Source organism: Hypanus sabinus, chromosome 6 (assembly GCF_030144855.1).
Source record: "Hypanus sabinus isolate sHypSab1 chromosome 6, sHypSab1.hap1, whole genome shotgun sequence".
Classification (NCBI taxonomy): domain Eukaryota; kingdom Metazoa; phylum Chordata; class Chondrichthyes; order Myliobatiformes; family Dasyatidae; genus Hypanus; species Hypanus sabinus.
The window spans coordinates 88,020,056-88,045,151 of NC_082711.1; the positions used below are offsets into that span (position 1 = coordinate 88,020,056).

Genomic DNA, 25,096 nt, shown 5'->3' on the forward strand with positions numbered 1-25,096 from the left:
GGAATGGCTGGTTGTGCATGTAAACAGCTCATAACTGGCTTTGTTTCCAATTTAAATATATTAATGAGGCTGTATGTTAGAGGCTTTCCTCTAAACTGAAACTCTACTCTTCCATGTTCTATAGACTGCCACCCTAGGCATTCATATCCTATCATTGGAGTATTATGGATACAAAGTGTAATATTTACCAAGTTATTCATATAAGCTACTTCAAAAGCATGTCTCAAATCTAAAAACTCCATCACCAAGAAGCATGAGTGCCCCAGGTTCATAGGAACACCATTACCTGCAGATTCCACTCCAAACTGAGTAACATCGTGACTAAGAAATATATTGCTGTTCCTTCACCGTTGCTGGTGTGAATCCTGGAACACCCCGATAGCATTGTGGGAATATCTTCACTGGAAGGTCTGTATCAGTGCAAGAAGGTAGCTCACTACTATCATTTTCTCAAAGGAAGTTAAGGAGGCGCAGTCAATGTTGGCCTCGACAGTGGAAGTCCCCTGTCAAAAGAAAGTGAATAAATAAGAACAAGGCTTCATCATCAACCCACACTGCACAATCTGTGAAGGTATTGTCCAACCCAAATTCTTGGTAAATGCACTAATTCTACACCTTACCATCCTTATCTCAGTTCCTCTGGTAGTCCCTACCCGGTATCTGGTCTTTCAAAATGCTGGTTGAGGAACAGAGAACAAAAATACAAATAAGGAATTGACTGATGCTTTGGATTATAGCATTGTATTTCCATTATTAAGTCTAAAAATACTCTCGGCCTACTTTTTCTGTCAGCACTCTTGACCTGCTGCCATAAAAAGGAGATAATATTAAATTGAACAAAACCTCTATTTTACATTGTATTCTAAATTTCACAGGGGCCTTTATTTTTATTTAGTCTCTACTGTTCTCAACCTGGATCTACTGGTATAAAACATGATAAAGTCCCAATTGTGTAGTGACTTTAGTTGTATGTATATAATCTGATATTCTCAATTTTGTTTGTGTCCATTGAAACTAAAATGGACCACTGGAATAATACACAGTAACACATGGGTTTGATCTGTTTATTATCTCATACATCAGGGATAGCAATGTTGACAACTAACTATCACATTATGCAATTTCTTAAATAAATTCCACATCCTGGATATATTTGAATCCAGTCCTATTACAGGGTTTGGAATAGTGGAATGAAGCCAGGTGAAGTAATCTGAGCAGCAGCAAAATAAGCTTTTAGTGAAAAAGCATTTTTCTATAACTGCAACATATTGTTCATCTCATTGCATTCAAAAAGTACATTGAGCATTATTTGGGAAATAAATTTTGTTAATATTTCTTTGCATTATTTTTTATGTTCTGAAATATTTTTTCTTCATTTCTCTTGTTGCTAACTTGGCAGAGCCTGGATATGATAGATGATAAGGTGAGATGCTTAAAATCAAGTTTAGCATGTTTTATTTTAATTTTACCATTTCATCATTAACTTTATGCACAGCATCTAATATGTAACACACTTTTAAGATGTAATCTCATAATCAAAAATTATACCTAAACAGTAGCTCATGTGATTTTACTGTTAGGATTCTGCAATAAAAAATCTAGAATTATAAATTGTGATTCAGTTGATAGTTTGCAATTTAATAATATGCTTTGTTTTGAAACCTAATTCCTAAAATTCCTAGCATTTTGAAGTTTTCAAAATCTGCAATGCAAATAATAAATAGATTTATAATATTTTGTCAATTTACAGTAAAAGTACTGTATAATTAGCTGTTAACTCATTGAGTAAATTTTGATCATAACAGTGCAAAAACAGCACCAATAATTCATTACTCTTACCCACTAAATTTCTGGGATTTTTTGCACTTCTACTATTAATATAAGGGAGCAGCACTAACTAGTTGCATTGTTGACTCTAAGAAATTTGATTTGGAATAGATAATTCAGGTACAGAAAGAAAATTAAATCTGAAATTTAGAATTGAAAACAAATATTTTTAATGAAAAATGAATTTCAAAATATCTATTAAAGTCCAAATGCAAAGACCACAGTTGTAGATATTTGTTATTAACTAATATAAATGCATCATAAAATATTTAAAGTTTCTTTTTCATTCCATTGATTTTTCCTGGTACATTTCAGTGTAGATTTCACGTGTAAGTACAGTATTTCATTGCCATGTTTACCTTTGAAAGATCACACTTGAACAATTTTTGGGAAAGTTAGGCAACTTGGATAGCAACGTCCTGATTCATACTTCTGAGTGTTTAGTTACCTAACAGTACATACTGGTTTAAAAATTAATAAAGGAGAGCACTGTTGGACTTTACCTTTGTGTCAAAACAAGATCTAGCCCAACGCATCTTGTGATAAAGCTGAGGTATTCATTGTATTAAACACATGGATATATTGGCAAAGTCCGCTACCTGATACATCACAAATTTATCGATCGGAAAATAACAAGTGGAGGAACATTTTGCCAGTAACAGCTATTGTGGTGATGAAAATGAATTGAAAATAGTAAGAGCAGAAAATGACATTTTTGGCTATTAGGATTGGAAGTGAGTGATTTTGGGGGTTGTGGCCCTCCTGCAAATCATGGCTTTTAAAAAAAATAGAGAAACATCAGAACAAATTGAGAAAACATTGAGATGACTGGGGATTTTTGTGCCTTTATTTTAGCTGTCCCTTCTCTTCTCACACATCTCTGTTCTCTGGATTGGTTTTGTCAAGATAGAAAAACATAAATTAAAGACTTGTGATAGAGTTAAGTGGTTGTTGAAAGTCCACAATATCCTGCAAATATGTTCTACAGCCTTATACAGGCATCAGCATGTATTATTTGAACTTCTGTCAAAAAGGTTCCAGGTGATACAATTGCCTTTGAAAGAAGAGCAATAAAATGTTAAGATGTTGAAATGAAGACAGTTTTTGCTGTAGCCTTAGGTTTAATGATATTGGTAGCAGCACAATCACAATAATGAATTTTTGTTTTTACCTTGAAAGATCCTTGATGAAGGACAGTCGCCCAAACACAATCAATGGAAAACTTGTGCTGTTTTGGACTGGAGCACTCATCAGGTTTCTCATTGGCTTATGGGACTCAACATGGAGCAATATGTTCCACAATTTATTGCCAGAAGCATTGACGGAGCTCAGTTGCTCCAGTTGGATGGAACCAAATTGAAGGTTAGTAATTTCTCTAAAAGTAAGATTTACTACTTTTTAGTTCAATGTGAATTTAAATTTCATAGAATGAATTATTAGAATTGGATTCTTATCTCATGCCAATACTAGACATAAAAATGCTCACAGTCAAGAGATGTAGCCTATAAGTAAAATCGTGACTATGATGAAAATAATCGAAGCAAGAGGCGGAGAGGGAAGAGGTAAAAGAAGCTCGGAGAGAAGCTGTTTTTTTTAACTGATCAGGGCAAGGAGGCTAAACTGTGCAGGCGCGTGACGTAGCACGCCAAAGGTTTAAAAGAAAGACCACCATATAAAGCGGCTATCGTTGTAGCGGCCATTGTGAGTGGACTGAGGCAGAGTGGAACAGCTTTGGCTCAATCAGGCTTCTGTGAGAACAGGCAGAGGCAAGGTTGAACGGGGCCCGACTGCGCAAACGCGTGAAAGTCGGCTTCTGAGATCAGCGGGGGAATTTAAAAAGCGAGCAGAGGCTGAGTACAAGCTTCACTCCAGGTGAGGTAAGACCCGGTAAGCTCCTTTAATTAATCTAGTTAGCTTAGGAGTAGGTAATGGAAGCAGCAGTTAGGGCAGTTGAGTGCTCCGTTTGCAGTGTGTGGGAAGTCAGGGCAAGCACAGCTGTTCCTGATGACTAAACCAGCGAAAGGTGCATCCAACTGCAACTCCTGACAAACCGTGTTAGGTAACTGGAGCTGGTTGAACTTTGGATCATTCGGGAGGCAGAGGCAGGAATAGGCAGGAGTTTCAGGGAGATAGTCACCCCTAGGAGTCAGGACACAGGTAGTTGGGTGACTGTCAGGAGAGGGAAGGAGAATAGACAGGAAGAGCAGAGCACCCCTGTGGCCGTTCCCATCAGCAACAATTTTGGAAACTGTTAGTGGGGACGACCTACCAGGGACAAGTTGCAGTGGTTGCGTCTCTGGCGCCGAGACTGGACCCTCAGCTCAGAAGGGAAGGAGGGAAAAGAGCAGAGCAGTAGTGATAGGGGATTCGATAGTTAGGGGGACAGATAGGAGGCTCTGTGGAAGAGATCGAGAATTCTGGATGGTCTGTTGCCTCCCTGGTGCCAGGGTCCGCGATATCTTGGATTGAATTCTCAGTATTCTCAAGAGGGAGGGTGAACAGCCGGATGTCGTGGTCTATGTAGGGACCAATGACGTGGGTAGGAAGAGTGAGGAGGTCCTGAAAGGTGAGTTTAGGGAGCTAGGTGCCAAGTTAAATGATAGGACCTCCAGGATAGCAATCTCAGGCTTGCTACCAGTGCCACGTGCAGGTGGGTTTAGAAATAGTAAGATAGTGCAGATCAACACGTGGCTGAAGAAATGGTGCAGAAGGGAGGGCTTCAGATTTATAGATAATTGGGCAGTTTTCCGGGGAAGGAGGGACCTGTTCCAGCGGGACGGTTTACATCTGAACTGGAGGGGGACAAATATTCTTGCAGGTAGGTTTGCTAGAGAGGCTACAGTGGATTTAAACTACAAACGTTTGTAGATACGAGGAGGAGGGGAACCAGAGTGTAGGAACAGATAGGAGAAGGAAGATAAAGAAGACAGTAAAGTTCTTTGTACTGTTAGAGATAAACAGAGAGGAAGAGGTGGAGAATTTCTTAAATGCATTTATTTTAATGCTAGGAGCATTGTAAGAAAGGTGGATGAGCTTAGAGCATGGATTGATACCTGGAAATATGATGTTGTAGCTATCAGTGAAACATGGTTGCAGGAGAGGTGTGATTGGCAACTAAATATTCCTGGATTTTGTTGCTTCAGGCGTGATAGAATCGGAGGGACAAGAGGAGGAGGTGTTGCGTTGCTTGTCAGAGAAAATATCAGAGCGGTGCTCTGGCAGGATAGATTAGAGGGCTCATCTAGGGAGACTATTTGGGTGGAATTGAGGAATAGGAAAGGTGTAGTAACATTTATAGGGGTGTATTATAGACCACCTAATGGGGACCGAGAATTGGAGGAGCAAATTTGCAAGGAGATAGCAGATATTTGTAGTAAGCACAAGGTTGTGATTGTGGGAGATTTTAATTTTCCACATGTAGTCTGGGAAGCCCATTCTGTAAAAGGGCTGGATGGTTTGGAGTTTGTAAAATGGGTGCAGGATAGCTTTTTGCAGCAGTACATAGAGGTATCGACTAGAGAAGGGGCAGTGTTGGATCTTCTGTTAGGGAATGAAATAGGTCAGGTGACAGAGGTATGTGTTGGGAAGCACTTCAGGTCCAGTGATCACAATGCCATTAGTTTCAATATAATTATGGAGAAGGATAGGACTGCACCCAGGGTTGAGATTTTTGATTGGAGAAAGGCTAGCTTTGAGGAGATGCGAAAGGATTTAGAAGGAGTGGATTGGGACAATTTGTTTTATGGGAAGGATGTAATAGAGAAATGGAGGTCACTTAAAGGTGAAATTTTGAGGGTACAGAATCTTTATGTTCCTGATAGGTTGAAAGGAAAGGTTAAAAGTGTGAGAGAGCCATGGATTTCAAGGGATAACTTGGTTAGGAAAAAGAGATTTATCTACAATAAATATAGGTAGCATGGAGTAAATGAGGTGCTTGAGGAATATAAAGAATGTAAGAAGAATCTTAAGAAAGAAATTAGAAAAGCTAAAAGAAGATACAAGGTTGCTTTGGCAAGTAAGGTGAAATTTAATTCCGAAGGGTTTCTGCAGTTATATTAAAAGCAAAAGGATAGTGAAGGATAAAATTGGTCCCTTAGAGAATCAGAGTGGACAGCTATGTGTGGAGCCAAAAGAGATGGGGGAGATTTTGAACAATTTCTTCGGTATTCACTAAGGAGAAGGATATTAAACTGTGTAAGGTAAGGGAAACAAGTAGGGAAGTTACAGAAACTATGACGATTAAAGAGGAGGAAGTACTGGCACTTTTAAGGAATAGAAAAGTGGATAAATCCCTGGGTCCTGACAGATATTCCCTAGGACCTTGAGGGAAGTTAGTGTAGAAATAGCAGGGGCTCTGACAGAAATATTTCAAATGTCATTAGAAACAGGGATGGTGCTGGAGGATTGGTGTATTGCTCATGTGGTTCCATTGTTTAAAAACGGTTCTAAGAGTAAACCTAACAGTTACAGGCCTGTCAGTTTGATGTCACTGGTGGGTAAATTAATGGAAAGTATTCTTAGAGATGGTATATATATATATATAATTATCTGGATAGACAGTGTCTTATTAGGAACAGTCAGCATGGATCTGTGCGTGGAAGGTCATGTTTGACAAATATTATTGAATTTTTTGAAGAGGTTACAAGAAAAGTTGATGAGGGTAAAGCAGTGGGATGTTATCTATATGGACTTCAGTAAGGCCTTTGAGAAGGTTCTGCACGGAAGGTTAGTTAGGAAGGTTCAATCGTTAGGTATTAGTATTGAAGTAGTAAAATGGATTCAACAGTGGCTGCATGGGAGATGCCAGAGAGTAGTGGTGTTTGTCAAGTTGGAGGCTGGTGACTAGTGGTGTGCCTCAGGGATCTGTACTGGGTCCAATGTAGTTTGTCATTTACATTAATGATCTGGATGCTGGGGTGGTAAATTGGATTAGTAAGTATGCAGATGATACTAAGGTAGGTGGCGTTGTGGATAATGAAGTAAGTTTTCAAAACTTGCAGAGAGATTTAGGCCAGTTAGAAGAGTGGGCTGAACGATGGTGATGCACCATCAATAACTCTGAGACGTGGGTTAAGGTAGGCTTTTATTGGCGGGAAGAAAGCACAAGCAGCAAGTGACCACCACACAACATCCTGGAGACTGAGGAAGGAGCTGTGCCTCCAATTGCCTTTATACCGGGGTCTGTGGGAGGAGCCACGTCTGTGGAGGAGTCGCAGGAGCAGTCAATGGAAGGGGGGGGGGGGGCGAGTCCAGACAGGTATATGTAGTTCACCACATTCACCCCCCCCCCTTTGTTTTAAAAGAGAGTCCCCATGGGGCGAAGTTTCTTACAAGTATATTTACAGGTTAAGTCTATCAGGTGGTCGAATCTGTTGCTGCGATCTACGTAGCACCGGCTGTGATTGCACAGGTGTCGGTGGTGATTGCACCGGAGACGGTGGTTGTGCTGGTTCCAGCCTGACTGGAGGTGTTAGCCCACTAGGCGTCAGTGATCCTTCATACGTGTGCAAGGCGCCCGGTATGGGAGTGTCATGAGGAGTCTTTGTAGGGCTTGGTGTGCGCGGTATCAGGTGGGTATACACCTCGGTGGGTACAGGGTTCATAGTTACCGTGGATTGTTCGGAGTAGTGGTCTGCTGCTCCCGCGGGCGCCAGGTCGCGGATGGAGACCGTGTCCTCCCACCCATCAGGTAAGACCACGTAGGCATACTGGGGGTTCACATGTAGTAGGTGAACCCTCTCTACTAGTGGGGAGTAGTTATTGCTCCGCGCATGTTTCCGGAGCAGCATTGGCCCTTGGGATGTCAGCCAAGCTGGTAGGGTGGTCCCGGTGGCAGACTTCCTGGGAAAAGAAAAGAGGCGCTCATGAGGGGTGGCATTGGTGGACGTACATAACAGAGAGCGGATAGAGTGGAGTCCCTCGGGGAGGACCTCCTGCCATCGAGAGAATGGCAACTCTTTTGACTTAAGGGCTAAAAGTGTGGCCTTCCACACTGTGGCATTCTCCCTCTCCACCTGTCCATTTCCCCGGGGATTATAGCTCGTGGTCCTACTAGTAGCACTGCCCCTAGCCAGCAGGTACTGGCACAGCTCGTCACTTTTAAAGGAGGACCCTCTATCACTGTGGATATAGCAGGGATATCCGAACAGAGTGAAGAGCTGGCGTAGGGCTTTTATGACGGACGTGGCAGTGGTGTCGGGGCAGGGGATGGCAAAGGGAAACCGTGAGTACTCGTCGATAATGTTGAGAAAGTAGACATTGTGGTCAGTGGAGGGAAGGGGGCCCTTGAAGTCAACATTCAGTTGCTCAAAGGGGCGGGTGGCCTTGCTAAGTTGCACCTTGTCAGGATGGTAGAAGTGCAGTTTGCACTCAGTGCAGACTTGGCAGTCCCTGGTCATCGTCCTGATGTCCTCAAGGGAGTAAGGCAGGTTCTGGGCTTTCATGAAATGGTAAAATCGGGTGACCCCCGGGTGGCAAAGATGTGCATGGAGGGCGTATAGCTGGTCGAGCTGCGCACTGGCACACGCTCCCAGGGATAGGGCATCAGGGGGCTCATTGAGCCTTCCAGGCCGGTATAGGATATCATAGATGTAGGTGGAGAGTTCTATTCTCCACCGCAAAATTTTATCATTTTTGATTTTGCCCCGCTGTTGGTTGCTGAACATGAACGCAACTGAGCGCTGGTCGGTCAGCAAGGTGAACCTTTTGCCAGTGAGATAGTGCCTCCAGTGCCTAATAGCTTCCACTATGGCCTGGGCTTCTTTCTCCACTGCGGAGTGCCGAATTTCAGGGCCTTAAAGGGTACGAGAGAAGAATGCTACTGGCCTGCCTGCCTGATTGAGGGTAGCAGCCAGTGCGAAATCGGAGGCGTCACTCTCTACTTGGAAGTGAATGGTCTCGTCCACTGCATGCATCGTTGCTTTGGCAATGTCCCCTTTAATGTGGCTGAAGGCCGCGCAGGCCTCGGCAGAGAGGGGAAATGTGGTGGACTTGACCAGGGGGCGGGCCTTGTCTGCGTAATGAGGGACCCATTGGTTGTAATATGAAAAGAAGCCCAGGCACCGTCTGAGGGCTTTGAGGGTGGTGGGAAGAGGGAGTTCTAACAGGGGGCGCATACGGTCGGGATCAGGGCCAATGACCCCGTTCTCCACGACGTACCCAAGGATAGCGAGTCGGGTGGTTCTGAACACACACTTGTCCCTGTTTTAAGTAAGGTTCAGGGCTTTGGCCACTTGGAAAAATCGTTGGAGGTTGGTGTTGTGATCCGGCCAGTCGTGACCGCAGATGGTGGTGATGTCCAGATATGGAAATGTGGCCTTCAGTTGGCACTGGTCCACCATCCGGTCCATTTCCCTCTGGAAGACAGAGACACCATTTGTGACACCGAATGGGACGCGTAGGAAGTGATAGAGCCTGCCGCCCGCCTCGAAGGTGATGTAGGGGCGGTCCTCTGGGCGGATAGGGAGCTGGTGGTAAGCGGATTTCAGATCTATGGTCAAGTACACCTTGTACTGAGCTATCTGGTTGACCATATCCGCGATGCGGGGTAGGGGGTACGCGTCAAGCTGCGTGAACCTATTGATGGTCTGGCTATAGTCCAAGTCCAACCTATTTTTCTGCCCGGTCTGAACATCAACCACCTGGGTCCTCCAAGGACTTGTGCTTGGCTCAATGATCCCCTCCCTGAGCAGCCGCTGCACCTCCGACAGAATGAAGGCCCTGTCCCCCGCGCTGTACCTCCTGCTTTTAGTTGCCACAGATTGACAGTCGGGGGTCAGGTTGGCGAACAGCGGTGTGGGAGGGATCTTGAGGGTGGAGAGGCTGCAAGTGGCGTCAGTAGCGCAGCTGTCGGTGTAGTGATGGGTGGGATGTGCGGGTTGTGTGTGTGTGTGTGTGTGTGTGTGTGGGGTCAGTAGCGGGGTATATGACGAAGTCCCACAAAACTGAGGATTCCTGACAGTGAGTGGTGGGAGGGGCCCGTCATATGCCATTGTCACACTTCTTAGGTGGCTCTGGCCAGCCCCAATAGCACAGGCGCACACAGTTGAGGCATAACCAGTAGCGCAAAGTCCTGATATTTTGTGCCCTGCACCATCAATGTCGCTACACAACCCCCCTGGGTGTATGTGGAATGCGACCCAGAAGCCATGGTGACCCTCTGGCTTACCAACTGTGTCACGAGTCCGCAGCATTGCACCATGTCCAGGTGAATAAAACTCAGTGCTGCCTGTGTCAAACAGGCAGCTAGTCCTGTGCCCCTCCACCAGAATGTCCATCATTGACCTTGCAAGCTGGTGTGGGGTGCTTTGGTCGAGGGTCACGGAGGCCAGAGTTGAACCGCTGTCTTGGTGCCCGGTAAGCACCCGTGGGTCGGAGGCAGGGCGAGGTGGTGCCGATGAAGATGGCCGCCCCCATGCCTCGCAGGATGTGGGGAGGCAAGATGGCGGCCCCCATGCCTCACACGCGGCGCTGCTCGACCCTGCTCGTGGTTCAGACTCACAGACCTTGGCAAAATGGCCCTTCTTTCTGCAGCTGGAGCAGGTAGCTTCTCGGGCTGGGCAGCGTTTTTGGGGGGTGCTTTTTGAGTCCACAGAAGTAACACTGCGCGGACTTGTGACTGGCAGCAGCTGTGGTCGGTTTTGGGGAGTTCGTGGACTCGCAAGTGGCAGCAGCCGTGGTCAATTCGCTGGTGGGTGGCGGGGTCTGCAGCATCCACAGAACCGGCGGGGATCGCGCGGCTGGACAGCATCAACGTTGTGCAGAACAGCCTCCAGTGTGTCGGCCGGCTCGATCGCCGAGCGTAAGGTAAGATCGGCGTTTTCCAGCAACTGCTGGCACAAATACACTGACCTGATCCCCGTAACGAAGGTGTCTCGTACCAGGAGCTCCTAATGCTGTTCCACCGTCAGTCCCTTGCAGTCGCAGGCCCACACGAGTGTATGTAGGGCCGGACAAACTCCGCGCTTGTCTCTCCGGTCCGCTGCCACCATGTCGCTAAGCGATGTCTTGCATAGACCGTGTTCACTGGCCGCAGGTACTGTCTTTTGAGGGCGTCCAGTGCCCCTTGGTAGGTCGGCAAGTCCCTGATAAGGGAGTATACTTTTGGACTGACCCTGGAAAGGAGGATTTTGTGCATGATAGCGGGCTCAGTCACGTGAATCTCTTCCAAATATGATTGGAAGCATGCAAGCCAGAGTTCAAAGGCAAGAGCTGCTTCTGCGTCTTGAGGATCAATGTCCAATTTTTCCGGACGTAAAGTACTTTCCATGTTTTAAAATTTCCATCCAATAAAATTGATGCACCATCAATAATTCTCGGAGACGTGAGTTAAGGTAGGCTTTTATTGGCTGGAAGCACAAGCAGCAAGCGACCACCACACAACATCCTGGAGACTGAGGAAGGAGCAGTGCCTCCAATCGCCTTTATACCGAAGTCTGTGGGAGAAGCCACAGGAGCAGTCAGTGGGGGGGATGGGGGTGTCCAGTCAGGTATATGTGGTTCACCACAGATGGCAGATGGAGTTTAATGCTAATAAGTGTGATGTGCTACATTTTGGCAGGAATAATCCAAATCGGACATACATGGTAAATGGTAGAGCATTGAAGAATCCAGTTGGACAAAGTGATCTAGGAATAATGGTGCATAGTTCCCTGAAGGTGGAATCTCATGTGGATAGGGTGGTGAAGAAAGCTTTTGGTATGTTGGCCTTTATAAATCAGAGCATTGAGTATTGAGCATTGAGTTGGGATGTAATGTTAAAATTGTACAAGGCATTGGTAGGGCCGAATTTGGAATATTGTGTACAGTTCTGGTCACCGAATTATAGGAAAGATGTCAACAAAATAGAGAGAGTACAGAGAAGATTTACTAGAATGTTACCTGGGTTTCAGCACCTAAGTTACAGGGAAAGGTTGAACAAGTTAGGTCTTTATTCTCTGGAGTGTAGAAGGTTGAAGGGGGACTTGATAGAGGTATTTAAAATTATGAGGGGGATAGATAGAGTTGACGTGGATAGGCTTTTTCCATTGAGAGTAGGGGAGATTCAAACAAGAGGACATGAGTTGAGAGTTAGGGGACAAAAGTTTAAGGGTAACACGAGGGGAAATTTCTTCATTCAGAGAGTGGTAACTATGTGGAACGATCTTCCAGTGGAAGTGCTAGAGGCAGGTTCGGTATTGTCATTTAAAGTAAAATTGGATAGGTATATGGATAGGAAAGGAATGAAGGTTTATGGGCTGAGTGCGGGCCAGTGGGATTAGGTGCGAGTAAGGGTTTGGCACGGACTAGAAAGGCTGAGATGGCCTGTTTCCATGCTGTAATTGTTATATGGTTATAATTAAATTACAGGATAAGGATTCATTTTGTTTTTCCTTAGTTGTTGCACTAATTTGAACTTGATTGTCCAAATATGCTTGAATGTTTCGCTGTTTCTAAGATCGGAAGCCAAGCTATGATTGATAAATTGTCAATACTTATTTAATACTGTATATATTTTAAAAGTTATGGTGCCAGCCAATCTGTTCCAAAATAGTTACAACACTAACATCTACATGGCAATGGAAAATTATATACGTGATTGTCCTGATGCAGGGTCACGGCCATAAAATGTCAACTATTTATTTCTCTCAATAGATGTTGCCTTACCTGCTGAGTTCCTCTAGCACTTTGTGTGCGTTGCTCTAGATTTACAGGATCTGCATTATCTCCTGCATTTATGATTGTACAGGTGATATCCTTCTCAGAAAAATCGGGAAAATTGCATTCTTAGTAATTACCAAATTATATCAGGCTACCCTTAACAATCAAAACATAATGGAAGGCATTATCAACAGTTTTATTAAGCAAATTTGTTTACCAATAGTCTATTTCTATTTTGGGTTCTGCTCTCACTACAACCTTGGTCCAAATATGGTCAAATGAGCTGAATTCCAGAAATAGGCTAACTTACCATCAAGGAAGCATCAAAAAACCCTATAGAATCATGATGTCAGGAGAACATGTTCCAGTGGCTGGAGTAAACAAAGAAATCAGGACAACAGAAGCAAGAAATAGCCACCTAGCCATTGAAGCCAACCTCACCATTCAGAGTGAACTAATGATTTACCCCAGCCTTATCTCCTCTGTGCCAGATCCTAATAGCACTCAGTTCATCAAGCTTTTAAAAATTTAATCCACCTCCACTTTCAATCCTTATATTAAGCTATGGGTCCTCAGTTCACTCTGATAGACAATTTCAAAGATTCATTACCATCTGTAAGTAAGTATTTCAATGAATTTCAATGTATGGCAAGTAGCTAATGTTGTTCCATTATTCAAGAAGAGAACCAGAGAAAATTCTGTAAAATAAAAAGGACTGGTGAGGCTCACATCAGTGATAGGGAAGATACTGGGGAAAATTCTTAGGTTTAGGATTTGTGAGTATTTTGAAAATTATGGCCTAATTAGGGAGAGCCAGCATGGCAAGTCAAGTTTTACTAACTTGATTGAGGTTTTTGAAAAGTTGACAGGGAAGACTGATGAAAGTAGAGCTGTGGACATTGATGCATGTATTTTTGGTAAGATGTTTGACGAGGTCCCTCGTGGGAGGCTCATCCAGAAGATTAAGATGTATGGAATTCATAATGAATTGGCAACTTGGATTCAAAACTGGCTTGCTCATAGAGGGCAGTGGTCAAAAAGACTTATTCTAGCTGGAGAACTTTGATAGGTGGTATTCCACAGAGAATTATACTAGGACCTCTGCTGTTTATGATGTATATAAATGAGCTTGATGAAAATGTAGATGAGTGGGTTAGTAAGTTTGCAGATGATACAAAGATTGGTGGTGTTGTGGATGGCGTAGAAGATTAACAAAGAATACAGCAAATTACAGATCAATTGCAGATCTGGTGGAGAAATAGCAGATGGAGTTTAACCTGATAAATGTGAAGTAATGCACTTTGGTAGGTCAAGTTAAAGAGATAGTCTTGCCTTAACAGTGTTGATGAGCAGAGGCGTCTTGAGATCCATGTTCACAGCTCCCTGAAACAGAGGTTGGTAGGTTTGTTAAGAAGGCATATGGCATGCTTGCCTTTATTAGTCGAGGCATTGATTTCAAAAGTCTGTGATGCAGCTTTATAAAACTTTAGTTAGGCCACATCTGGAGTATTGCATATAGTTTTGGTCACCCCATTATAGGAAGGATGTCAAGCTTTGGAGAGGTTGCAGTAGAGGTTTACCAGGATGCTACCTGGATTAGACAACATTTGCTATAATGAGACTGAGGGGAAATCTCATAAAGGTTTACAAAATTATGAGAGGCATAGATAGAGTTGATAGACGGTATCTTTTTCCCCCCAAGGTTGAAATGTCTAATTCCAGAGGGGCATGCATTTGAGGTGAGAGGGAGCAAGTTTAAAGGAGATGTGAGGGACAGATTTTTTTTACATAGAGAGTGGTTGGTGCCTGGAATGCGCTGCCTGGGGTGGTGGTAGAGCCAGATACATTAGGGACTTTTAAGAGACATTTAGATAGGCAGGTAAATGTGAGGGAAATGGAGGGATATGGACATTGTGTGGAAAGAAGGCCATTTGAATACTAGTTTAATTCATTTGGCACAATATTGTGGACTAAAGGATTTGTCCCTGTGTTGTTTTCTATGTCCTATCTTCATTTTATATGACTGACCCCTAATCTTGAAACTGCCACGAATAAACTTGTGTCTCCTGATGTGTCTCCTTGGGAACTTTTATGTTTTCATAAGTTCACCTGGTCGTCTAAACACCAAGGATACAAACTTAATCTGTTTAGCCTCTCTTGATGGGGAAACCCCCTTGCCACAGGAATTATCCGAGTGAATCTATTTTGGACTGCCTCCAACACTGCTATATATTTTCTTTGGTCAGGAGGACAAAACTGTGCACAGTTCTCCAGACCTATTGTATATGCATTGTTACTGGTTTACCTTGTTCTACATCAATGTTTTGTTTAATGATTTGATCAGTATGAACAACACGCAAGATATTCTTTTCACTGTATCTTGTTACATGTGACAATAATAAGCCAATACTATCATGCTGTACATTTTAATAAAGTTCATATATTTTCAAATTCCAACACATTTGCAATAAAGTCTGATTAGAGAGAGTCGTGAAGGCCTGGCACATATGGAATCGGGTGGGGGGTGGTAGTTGGGGAGAATAGAGATGGTATTGTCTGAGGAGGAGGGAGGGTTGGAGTGTTCAGAGATGATGGGCTGGGAATGAGGACCCAAGAGCTGATGGTGCAACCTGAGAGACAAGAACCTGTGGGACCTGACATGGACATGTCAGTCCAAGGCCTCCTCTTCTACCTCGATGAGGCCACACTCAGGGTGAAGGAACAACACCTTGTACTCTGTCTGGGTAGCCTCTAATCTGATGGCACAAACTCAATTTCTCTAACTTCTGATTTCCCCCAGCCCCTTCTACATTCCCCATTCTTGTTTCCCTCTCTCATCTCATCTCATCACCAGCCCAACACCTCCCTCTGATATTCCTCCTCCTTCCCTTTCTTCCATGGTCTTCTATCCTCTCCAATAAGGTCCCCCCTTCTCCAGCCCTTTATCTCTTTCACCAGTCTACTTCCCAGCTCTTTATTCATCCCGTCCACCTCTACTGGTATCACCTATCACCTACCACCTTGTTCTTCTACCTCCCCTCCCCCAACGTACTTACTCTTACTTCTCCCCTTGCCTTTCCAATCCTGATGAAGAGTCTTGGACCAAAATGTCGACTGTTTGCTCTTTTCCATAGTTGCTGCTTGGCCTGCTGAGTTCCTCCAGCATTTTGTGTCTTTTGGATTTCCAGTATCTGCAGAGTTGTTCATGTTTTATGGCTCTAAAAGCCTTAGCCCAGTGCTCTCAAGTGCCCTGCACAGGCCGAAAGAAGTCATTACACCCCCGACACAAAAGAGCTTCAGCATTATAAAACAGGGATAAAAGGTGCTTGAATCAGCACTGGTTCCTTCCAAATATATTACCAAAATCACAGAACATATGACATAATGCAGCTGTGAGTGTACCTTCAACACAAACCACATCAGTTCAAGAAGGCTGTTCACCACCACAAGTGGTGTAATTGTAGTTAGGAATGGTCAATGTGTGCCAACAGAATTGCAGTCTATAACTGAAGGACAGATTTTGCATGAAATTAAAGACCAATAACTTTCATGAAGCTAATAATGAAATGACAATGCTTGAGTAAGGGTTACTCTCTGTCACCGGACATCAAAAAGCTATAAACAGATACATTGCGCTTGATTTGGGATGCAGAGAGGTGAAGAGTCATTGTCAAAAGTGTTTGCATTAAATTGCAGTAGTTATTTTCTAGTGGGACATTGTGGTGATCTAATAAATGAGTGGGAAAATAACATGCAGTTTAGAGGCCATCTTTTCTTTTGAGAGGTGGAATTAAGATTTTGGGAATCAAGGGATTTGGGTTAGTGCAGGAAATTAATGTTGACATAAAAGATCGCCTGTGGTCTTATTAAATGGCAGAGCAGACCCAAGACACCAAGTACCTACCTACTCCTGCTTCTACAAACCCTATTTCCAGAAAAGTTGGGATATTTTCCAAAATGCAATAAAAACAAAAATCTGTGATATGTTAATTCACATGTACCTTTATTTAACTGACAAAAGTACAAAGAAAAGATTTTCAATAGTTTTACTGACCAACTTAATTGTATTTTGTAAATATACACAAATTTAGAATTTGATGGCTGCAACACACTCAACAAAAGTTGGGACAGAGTTAAAATAAGATTGAACAGTGCACAGAATATTCAAGTAAAACCGGTTTGGAAGACTCCACATTAAGCAGGCTAATTGGTAGCAGGTGAGGTATCATGACAGGGTATAAAAGTAGTGTCCATCAAAGGCTCAGTCCTTGCAAGCAAAGATGGGTCATGGCTCACCCCTTTGTGCCAAAATTATGACAATTATAGCCACCTGGGCTCGGGAGTACTTCGTGCGTGAACCTTTATTTAACTGACAAAAGTACAAAGAAAAGATTTTCAATAGTTTTACTAACCAACTTAATTGTATTTTGTAAATATACACAAATTTAGAATTTGATGGTTGCAACACACTCAAAAAAAGAGTACTTCGGAAAACCATTGTCACTTAACACAGTCCGTCGCTGCATCCAGAATTGCAACTTGATACTGTATTACGCAAGGAGGAAGCCATACATCTACTCTATGCAGAAACGCCGGCAAGTTCTCTGGACCCGAGCTCATCTCAGATGGACCGAAAGACTGTGGAACCGTGTGCTGTGGTCAGATGAGTCTACATTTCAGCTAGTTTTCGGAAAAAACAGGCGTCGAGTTCTCCGTGCCAAAAATGAAAACGACCATCCTGATTGTTATCAGCGAAAGGTGCAAAAGCCAGCATCTGTGATGGTATGAGGGTGCATCAGTACCCACAGCATGGGTGAGTTGCATGTGTGTGAAGGTACCATTAACTCTGAGGCATATATTAGGATTTTAGAGGGACATATATTGCCATCAAGGTGATGTCTCTTCCTGGGACGTCCATGCTTATTTCAGCAGGACAGTGCCAGACCACATTCTGCATGGGCTACAACAGCGTGGCTTTGTAGACGCAGAGTGCGTGTGCTTGACTGGCCTGCTGCCGGTCCAGATCTATCTCCTATTGAAAATGTATAGCATATCATGAAGAGGAGAATCAGACAACGGAGACAACGGACTGTTGAGCAGCTGAAGTCTTATATCAAGCAAGAATGGACAAAATTTCCAGTTGCAAATCTACTACAATTAGTATCCTCAGTTCCAAAACGATTAAGAAGTGTTATTAAAAGGAAAGGTGGTGTACCACAATGGTAAACATGCCTCTGTCTCAACTTTTGTTGAGTGTGTTGCAGCCACCAAATTCTAAATTTGTGAATATTTACAAAATACAATTAAGTTGGTCAGTAAAACTATTGAAAATCTTTTCTTTGTACTTTTGTCAGTTAAATAAAGGTTCACGTGAATCAACATATCACAGATTTTTGTTTTTATTGCATTTTGGTAAATATCCCAACTTTTCTGGAAATGGGATTTGTAATTATTATTATTATTATTATTATTATTATACTTTCTGATGAGTAAAGGCTCAAATCTAGGCTGCTCAGCTAATCTAATTATCAGTTTGAACTTTTAAAGAGTGGAGTGAAAGCAGAAAATGCTGACTACATACAGTACATCAAATGTACACAGAGGAGGTACAAGTTAATATATTGTGGGGTGCTGGTCCTTTTTTAGAAATGCAGGTGAACAGCATTTCAAAATAAGTAATCACACAGGAGTGTAATTGACTTTTATTTTCTCAACAGATTTGAGCCTCCGTACAAGGTGCTAGCTCTGATAACCTGATAAATTTAGGCAGATCTACTGTTCATCAGCACTTTTAGAGCACGAGAATGTGCAGAACGGGTTTTCTTCCAAGTCTGCTCCGGATAGCACTGATTCAGTGCCCTAACGCGGAAGCTCTTCTCTCTAAATTGAGAAAGCTTACCCCAATTCATATTAGCAAGTGGCAAGAATTGCAATTTTTAGCATTCTTGATATTCTTTCTGATTCATTAAAATCCAATTTTGTGGCATTTCTCAGTTTTAACACAGGGCTCCTTTTCAAAATACTCCATCTTTTGTTTTCACAGGAGTGCAGGACGATTTTTATGCTTAGATGTGAAGGAGAATGTTTAATCCAAATTATTGTTTACCTTGCATTAACTGTCATTCCAAATATTGTTTCTCTGCAGGCATTAGGTATTAATGTTTCTCGAGATCGGGCCATTATCAAAAAGAAACTAAAGGAGATGAAGTCATCAGTTGAGAAAGCACGTAAAGCACAACAGAAATTAGAGAAACAAAGGGAAAAACAGAGAAAAAAGGAACAGGAGCAGCTTCTGAAAAAGAATAAGAAAACAAGCAAGTCATTATTTCTCGCAGCAGAACCTGACACTGAATAAGAAGTTCATCATTAAAAAGACTGAAAGGGTTTTAATAGTTTCCTAGGCACTTTATATCCTGTGCACAGACTTGAGGAGTGTATATAATTTCATTTTACCAACACCTCAGAATTATGTCAGAATCATCTTATGGTGGTCATCACAAAAGAACCTGAACATTTTATTTTAGTTTTGTGTATGTTTTTCTTTACATACACTGGCTCCTGTGGAAGACTTGCATAACTTCTCTGATAACCTTGCATTAAAATCATACTGCACAAAACCTAAACAACTGTCAAAACAACTTGTGGAGAAGTGATCAGCTTTTAAAAAAAAGTTAAATGGGATAGAACTTTGTTTTTATGTTATCTCAGAATTTTCAGGCTAGAAAACTAAAATACAATATATCAACGTTACCTAAAAGGAGAGGGCCCAAAATAAGCAATGTCTGCATATTGCACTGATATTCATTGAACTTAAACTTCTGAGTAGAAAACTGTCAAGTTACGTTTCCTGAAATATGAGGATATAACTGTTTGTAAAGGCGTATACCTGTTTTACTCCATCAATTGGCAAAATTTTAAAATGAATTTTACTATTAAAATATTATTATTGCACACTGCATTTTTCTTTTCATTTCAAAGATTTATTGAACTGTAAATAGCAGTTTCAATATTTCATTTAAAGTTTATCTAAATAACAGATGTTCTGAAACATTTCCAAAGACTTAAATTTGCAATAAATTAGTTGAGACAATGATATTTAAGTAATGGTCTTTATATTGTTACAGATGTAATACTGAATGGCAAATGATATAAACTTCTTTAATGGGATTTTATTTTCATAGGATCTAAAGCATGTTTTGGTGTAGAAACTGGGAACAGTTGGTTAAGCAAACAGCAGTTTTTTAAAAATCTGATATGGTTATTCTACTTTACAGCATTTTTTATTCCACAGTAAATGGTAAAGTTAGTTATTTGTCAATTCAACAAAGATAGCACATTAGAACTGTGGGTTTTCATTGTTAAAGGTAGGGACAAGTAGTTATTATCTATATTGATGGTTCTGCATAACTGTAAGCTTCTGGCTTTAATGATTTGGAACATATCCCACTTGATGAGAATTCAAAGTCATCATATGCCATATTTACTTCAGTTAAATTGTTGATACCTCATTTGGATATTAATCTCCCTACCATTTAAAATAAGTAATACATTTCCTTAACATCAATATTTTGTATGTGAGCAGTCTTTTCATATTGTGGCATATTCTTTCTTGTGATTTGAGGGATAATCAAGGGTTTGCTGAAGTGATTTTATATGAAGCATTACTACTTTGAAGCGATAGTTAAAGAATGTCCTATGCTCAAAAAACAGTTCAGAACATGACATATGTATTTAAAGCCTAATTTGGAAGCCAATTTGTATTTGTTTTAAACCTGTTTAAAACAGAAACACAGAACATCATTAATGAGTAGGTTAAAATGTGTCATTTCCATGTCTTCCCCATCAATAGTCTGTGTATTTTGTTTATGATAGCAGCAGTCAGTAATTAGAGCCAGTAGTTAATATTTAATTTAAGTCTACAAAGCATTAAAACATTAAATGTGTTTTTTATGAAATTCTGATTAACTGTCATTACACACTTTCACCATCACTGTTTTCAATTCCTTTTTACTACTTTGAAAGTATTTTGTGGCTGCAAATTCTTGGTTCTCACTTATTTAAAATTAAGCAGCAAACAAGTTTGGGCATTTAATTAAACCAATTCAACAAAGTGGTTGAGTGCTATTTTCCCAGTATCAAAGAAGATTACTGGAGTTTAGTTCAACACTGTTGGGAGTAATACCAGATTAATCTTGTTCCAGAGATGTGTTAGTAAAACCTAATTGCCAACAAAGTTATTAGTATTTTTACTTCTACCATTTGAACTAAACAAAACTGCTTCAGTCCAAATGCAAATGTGTCTACTGCATTGTTCAGACAAGTGGTTTGATGCCTATCTGCCCTCACCCCTTTCTCTCACTACTGTAGAAGGGCTAGGGTTCCCCTTGTCCTTACCTACCACCCCCTTACCCTCCTTATCCAGCACATAATTCAGGGTAACTTCTGCCACTCTACAATGGGATTCTACCATTTCTCCCTCACCCACCCCCCAACATCCCCATTCTCCACTTTTGGCAGGGATCGCTCTACATGCCTCACTTGTCCATTAATCCTTCCCCACTGATCTCACTCCTGGCACTCATCCTTATGTGGGACAAGTGTACATCTGTCCCTACACCACCTCCCTCACCACTATTCGGGGACCCAAACAGTACTTCCAGGTAAGATGGTGTTTCACCTATGCCTCTGTCAGGGTCATTCATGTACCTAGTGCAGCCTCCTCCATATCTTCATGACCCAATGCAGATTAGGGTGCGGCTTTGTAGAGTACTTCACTCCATCCACCACAAAATGTAGGATTTCCTGCTTCCATTTCAATTTCCCTCCCATTCCCAGTCTGACATGTTGGTCCATGGCCCCCTGTACCGCTACAATATGGCCACAACCAGGTTGGTTGAAGCAATTCCTTATATTCTGTCTAGGTAAATGCCAACCTGATAGCACAATCCTCAATTTCTCTAAGTTCCAGTAATTTTTCTCCCTCCCCATTCTCTCTTTTCCATTCCCAGTTCTATTTCTTCTCTAACCCCTTCTTTTTAATCGCCTCTGTCTGGATCCCCTTTTCTTTCCCTTTCTACCATAGTCCCCAGTCCTCTCCTATTAGATTCCTTCTTTAGCCCCTTACCTCTTCCATCTATCACCTACCAGCTTCAAACTTCATCCTCCTCCCCCACCCACTTTCTCCCTCAGCTGGTTTCACCATTGCCTGTCCACTTGTACTGCCCATCCACCCCAACACCTTATTCTGGCTTCTGCCCCCTTCCAGTGCTGATGAAGGGTCTCGGCCCAGAACATTGATTGTTTATTTCCTTCCATAGATGCTGCCTGACCTGCTGAGTTCTTCCATCCTTTTGTGTGTGTGGCTCAAGATTCTGTAGAATCTGTAAAAACCTCCTGTATATCAATGATACCTGACGTAGATTGGGAGATTACTTCACCAAGCACCTATGCTCTGTCGGCTAGAAAAAGTGGGATCTCCCAATGGCCACCCATTTAATTCCTCTTCCCATTCCTATTCTAACATGTCAGTCCATGGCCACCTCTAATGTCACCATCAGGCCATACTCAGGTTGGAGGAACTTCACCTTATGTTATGCTGGGGTAGACTCCAACCTGATGGCATGAACATTGATATCTTGAACTTCTGGAATTGGCTCTCCCTTTCACCATTCCCCATCCCGTCTTCTCTCTCTCACTTAGTCTCCTTGCCTGCCCATTGCCTCCATCTGGTGCTCCTCCCTCCCCCCTTTTATTTCTTCCATGGCCTTCTGTTCTCTCCTATTAGATTCCCCTTTTTCCAGCCTTTTAGCTCTTTCACCAATCAACTTTCCATCTCATTGTTTTACCCCTCCCCTTCCCAGTTTCACCTATCACCTTGTGTTTCTCCCTCCCCTCCCTCCACATTTTAACTCTACTCCTCATCTTTTTTTTCTCCAGTGCTGCTGAAGGGTCTTGGTCCGAAATGTCAACTGTACTCTTTTCCATAGATATTGCCTGGCCTGCTGAGTTCCTCCAGCATTTTGTGTGTTGCTTGGATTTCCAGCATCTGCAGATTCTCTCTTATCTGTGGAATCTGTTGTGTTTATAGTTTAATGTCATGTTTTCTTTACATCTCTGCCCACTGATGCATATGATTTGCCCTGTTACGTTTTTGGTCTTCATTTTAAACAGTACAGTAGCGGCATGGTAATGTAGTGGTTAGTACAACACATTACAGTACCAGTGACCCTACAGGTGCTTCGATTTCCTCCCAGTCCAAAGAACTGGTTGGTAGGTTAATTGGTCATTGTAAATTGCCCCATGATTAGACTAGGGTTACATCAGGAGTTGCTGGGCAGCGCAGCTTAATGGGGCATAAGGGCCTGAGATTTCCATAAATAAATTCCTATTTCTTATAAAAATGTCTGTTTTAATGATTACCCTTTCTTGGCTTCCTTGCAGTGTCTTAACAGGACAAGTAATTTCTCTCCTCTCACCCACTCCTCTGAAAAATATTAAGCTTGTGAAGAAAAGTAATGCTAAAAGTGATATTTCACATGAAGTTCTGCAATGAATTCTGCATGTCTTTTATCACCCAATCTCCCATTTAGAATATTATTGAGCAGAGCAGTAATATTCAGATCAGCATTATTTTACTGTCAATTTCATCTTGCCTTTTTGCAGTAATTATCAGTTTTTTTCCCATCTCATTTGTTGCAATATGCTATTTATGCTATATTTTTCAATATGTAACTACTGTAGGTATATTAAATCTTTAAATTTAATGCCTCAATTATTTTAGGTTACTTGATTTTATAAAAGTCTTGAATCGCTTGCTCTGTTATATGCTGAATAATTATCACTAACATGAAAACTGCAAAAACATTTCTAATTGCTGAGATTAGAGTTACAATTCTGTAATTAACTAAATCAGTTGGTCTAGTATATATTGTTCCTTTTGGGGATATCTTGTGAGTGTAGATAGTTTTGTTTTCCAGTTAAATGCTGTGAAGCGAGGGAGTAAAACTGAAAATTAACTTTACAAACAATAAATGCCCAAAATAATGAAAGAAATCTAGCAAGCTTACAAAATATATTGATCCATAATAGGAAATCCTGTACAGAAGGGAGTGTTTTTATATAATATATATATGTAAAACAAACTATAAAAGGATGTTATATTGGTGTTCTTTCAATTCTTGTGTTACTGTTAATTGAATTTGAAGTAATATGGTTACATGTAGCTGAAGGAGGTCTGGGGCAGCTAACAAAGAAGTGCACTGAGGATGTTGAAATTGTTTTTTATTTGTAAGATAAGTTCCAAAAGAAGGAGGAATTTAATTTGAATAAAATGTGTACAAATGGCATGGCCTGATGTCTGATTTGAAGAGCTGTTCAATGTTCCTCTTCCTGCATGATAATGAAAACAGTGCCATGCCTGAATTTAGTCTTCTGTGCCCTGTGATGTATTACATTCTTATGTTTACAAACTTAATGTTTTATTTTAATGTTAATGACAGATAATGACTAGTATTTTTGTTGATTTTAAATGCCTGTGAAACTTATTTGGATAAATGTAAATAAACATCTTGCCAATGAATAAGCACTGTTATCAGACAACATGCATTAAACAAGTGAAAAATCTTAAGTGAAACAACAGGTTAAAGAAAATACTCTTGCAAGTATATGCTCAGTACTGAATTATCCCTTTTTCAGTAACCAAGACTGTAAGAGCCATGTATCTATTTTCGGTCATATGGTTGGGGTGTGGTGGAAGCAAATGAGTACAGTTAACTCTCATTTTGTTAATTGTTTAGTCTAGTAGAGAGGGGATGAGCCATGTAGAATTATATTTTTTGTTGACCACTATTAGAACACTAATATAGTTTGACTGCTTAGTTGCGCTAATTGGGACACTAACTAGATCGCTATTAGTACGCTTTAAATTTGTTAGTTCAACTGCTAACTTAGTTATTTCTCTAGTTTGAATACTTATTGCTAATTTAGTTTTGTTAGCTTTTTTATCGCTACAACTCATCTTTGGTGGTTTTGCAATAAAGGATCAAATGTACCTTTCTCGCCTTTGGAACTTCATAATTAGAAGCACAACATACAGTGTTGATCTCCTGACTCAGTGGTTTTGGTTTGTTTAAAGTAACCATTACATTTGGTCAAAAAAATAATAATTATACAAAATGAACACCAGTCTACAGCTAAGGATTGCCTCGGAACTGCTTGTGAAATTGGAATCTCAACACTGAAAAGCTTGCACTTTGGCAACCCAGGCAGCCTGCATCAAATAAACGACCTTTTGTTAATTCATGCTGTGTATTTGTAGCTTGAACACAATTCTGAATGGCCACTGCTGCCTGTCCATTAGGGACAATTGCTTGATCGCGTAGTGTTTCCCCGAGGGCTCATCGCTTTGTTTTATTTAAGTGCTGAAAAATTCTGGTTGCTGACATTTGATCTGAAGGTTGTTTGGTTTAAGCGCTGTGGTGTGGGACAGACTGTTGCCTGTATTTATTGAATGTCACTGGTGCTAAGGGAAAAGAAGGAGGTAAATACAATTGGCGCAACTAGAAACGGTAACATGAGTGAATGGAACTGGCATCAACAACCCTCGCGTCGGGCTGGCAAAGGAGAAATTAAA

General features: G+C 41.6%; 1 protein-coding gene and 1 long non-coding RNA gene across 7 annotated transcripts in view; one reads left to right on the forward strand and one right to left on the reverse strand.

The window, feature by feature from the left end:
• LOC132395674 (uncharacterized) overlaps window positions 1-1,354 on the reverse strand; it is a 44,863-nt gene extending 43,509 nt beyond the window's left edge. Inside the window, exons 1-2 of the long non-coding RNA XR_009512713.1 lie at window positions 621-1,354; window positions 287-503 (exon numbers count right to left, since the gene is read on the reverse strand). This is a non-coding gene — a long non-coding RNA (uncharacterized LOC132395674). The remainder of the gene's footprint in view (window positions 1-286; window positions 504-620) is intronic.
• Window positions 1-24,645, forward strand: part of ppp1r9a (protein phosphatase 1, regulatory subunit 9A) — a 237,037-nt gene extending 212,392 nt beyond the window's left edge. For 2 of the 6 annotated variants that reach the window (XM_059972576.1, XM_059972571.1), the window contains 2 exons: window positions 3,007-3,189; window positions 18,611-24,644. In XM_059972576.1, the coding sequence (XP_059828559.1) occupies window positions 3,007-3,189; window positions 18,611-18,820 (393 nt within the window). In that variant the 3' untranslated portion in view covers window positions 18,821-24,644. Of the gene's footprint in view, window positions 1-1,399; window positions 1,424-3,006; window positions 3,190-10,451; window positions 10,633-18,610 lie in introns of all 6 variants that reach the window. The other 4 variants (XM_059972572.1, XM_059972573.1, XM_059972574.1 and 1 more) reach the window with 4 other exon arrangements.
• The last annotated feature ends 451 nt before the right edge of the window (window positions 24,646-25,096 follow it).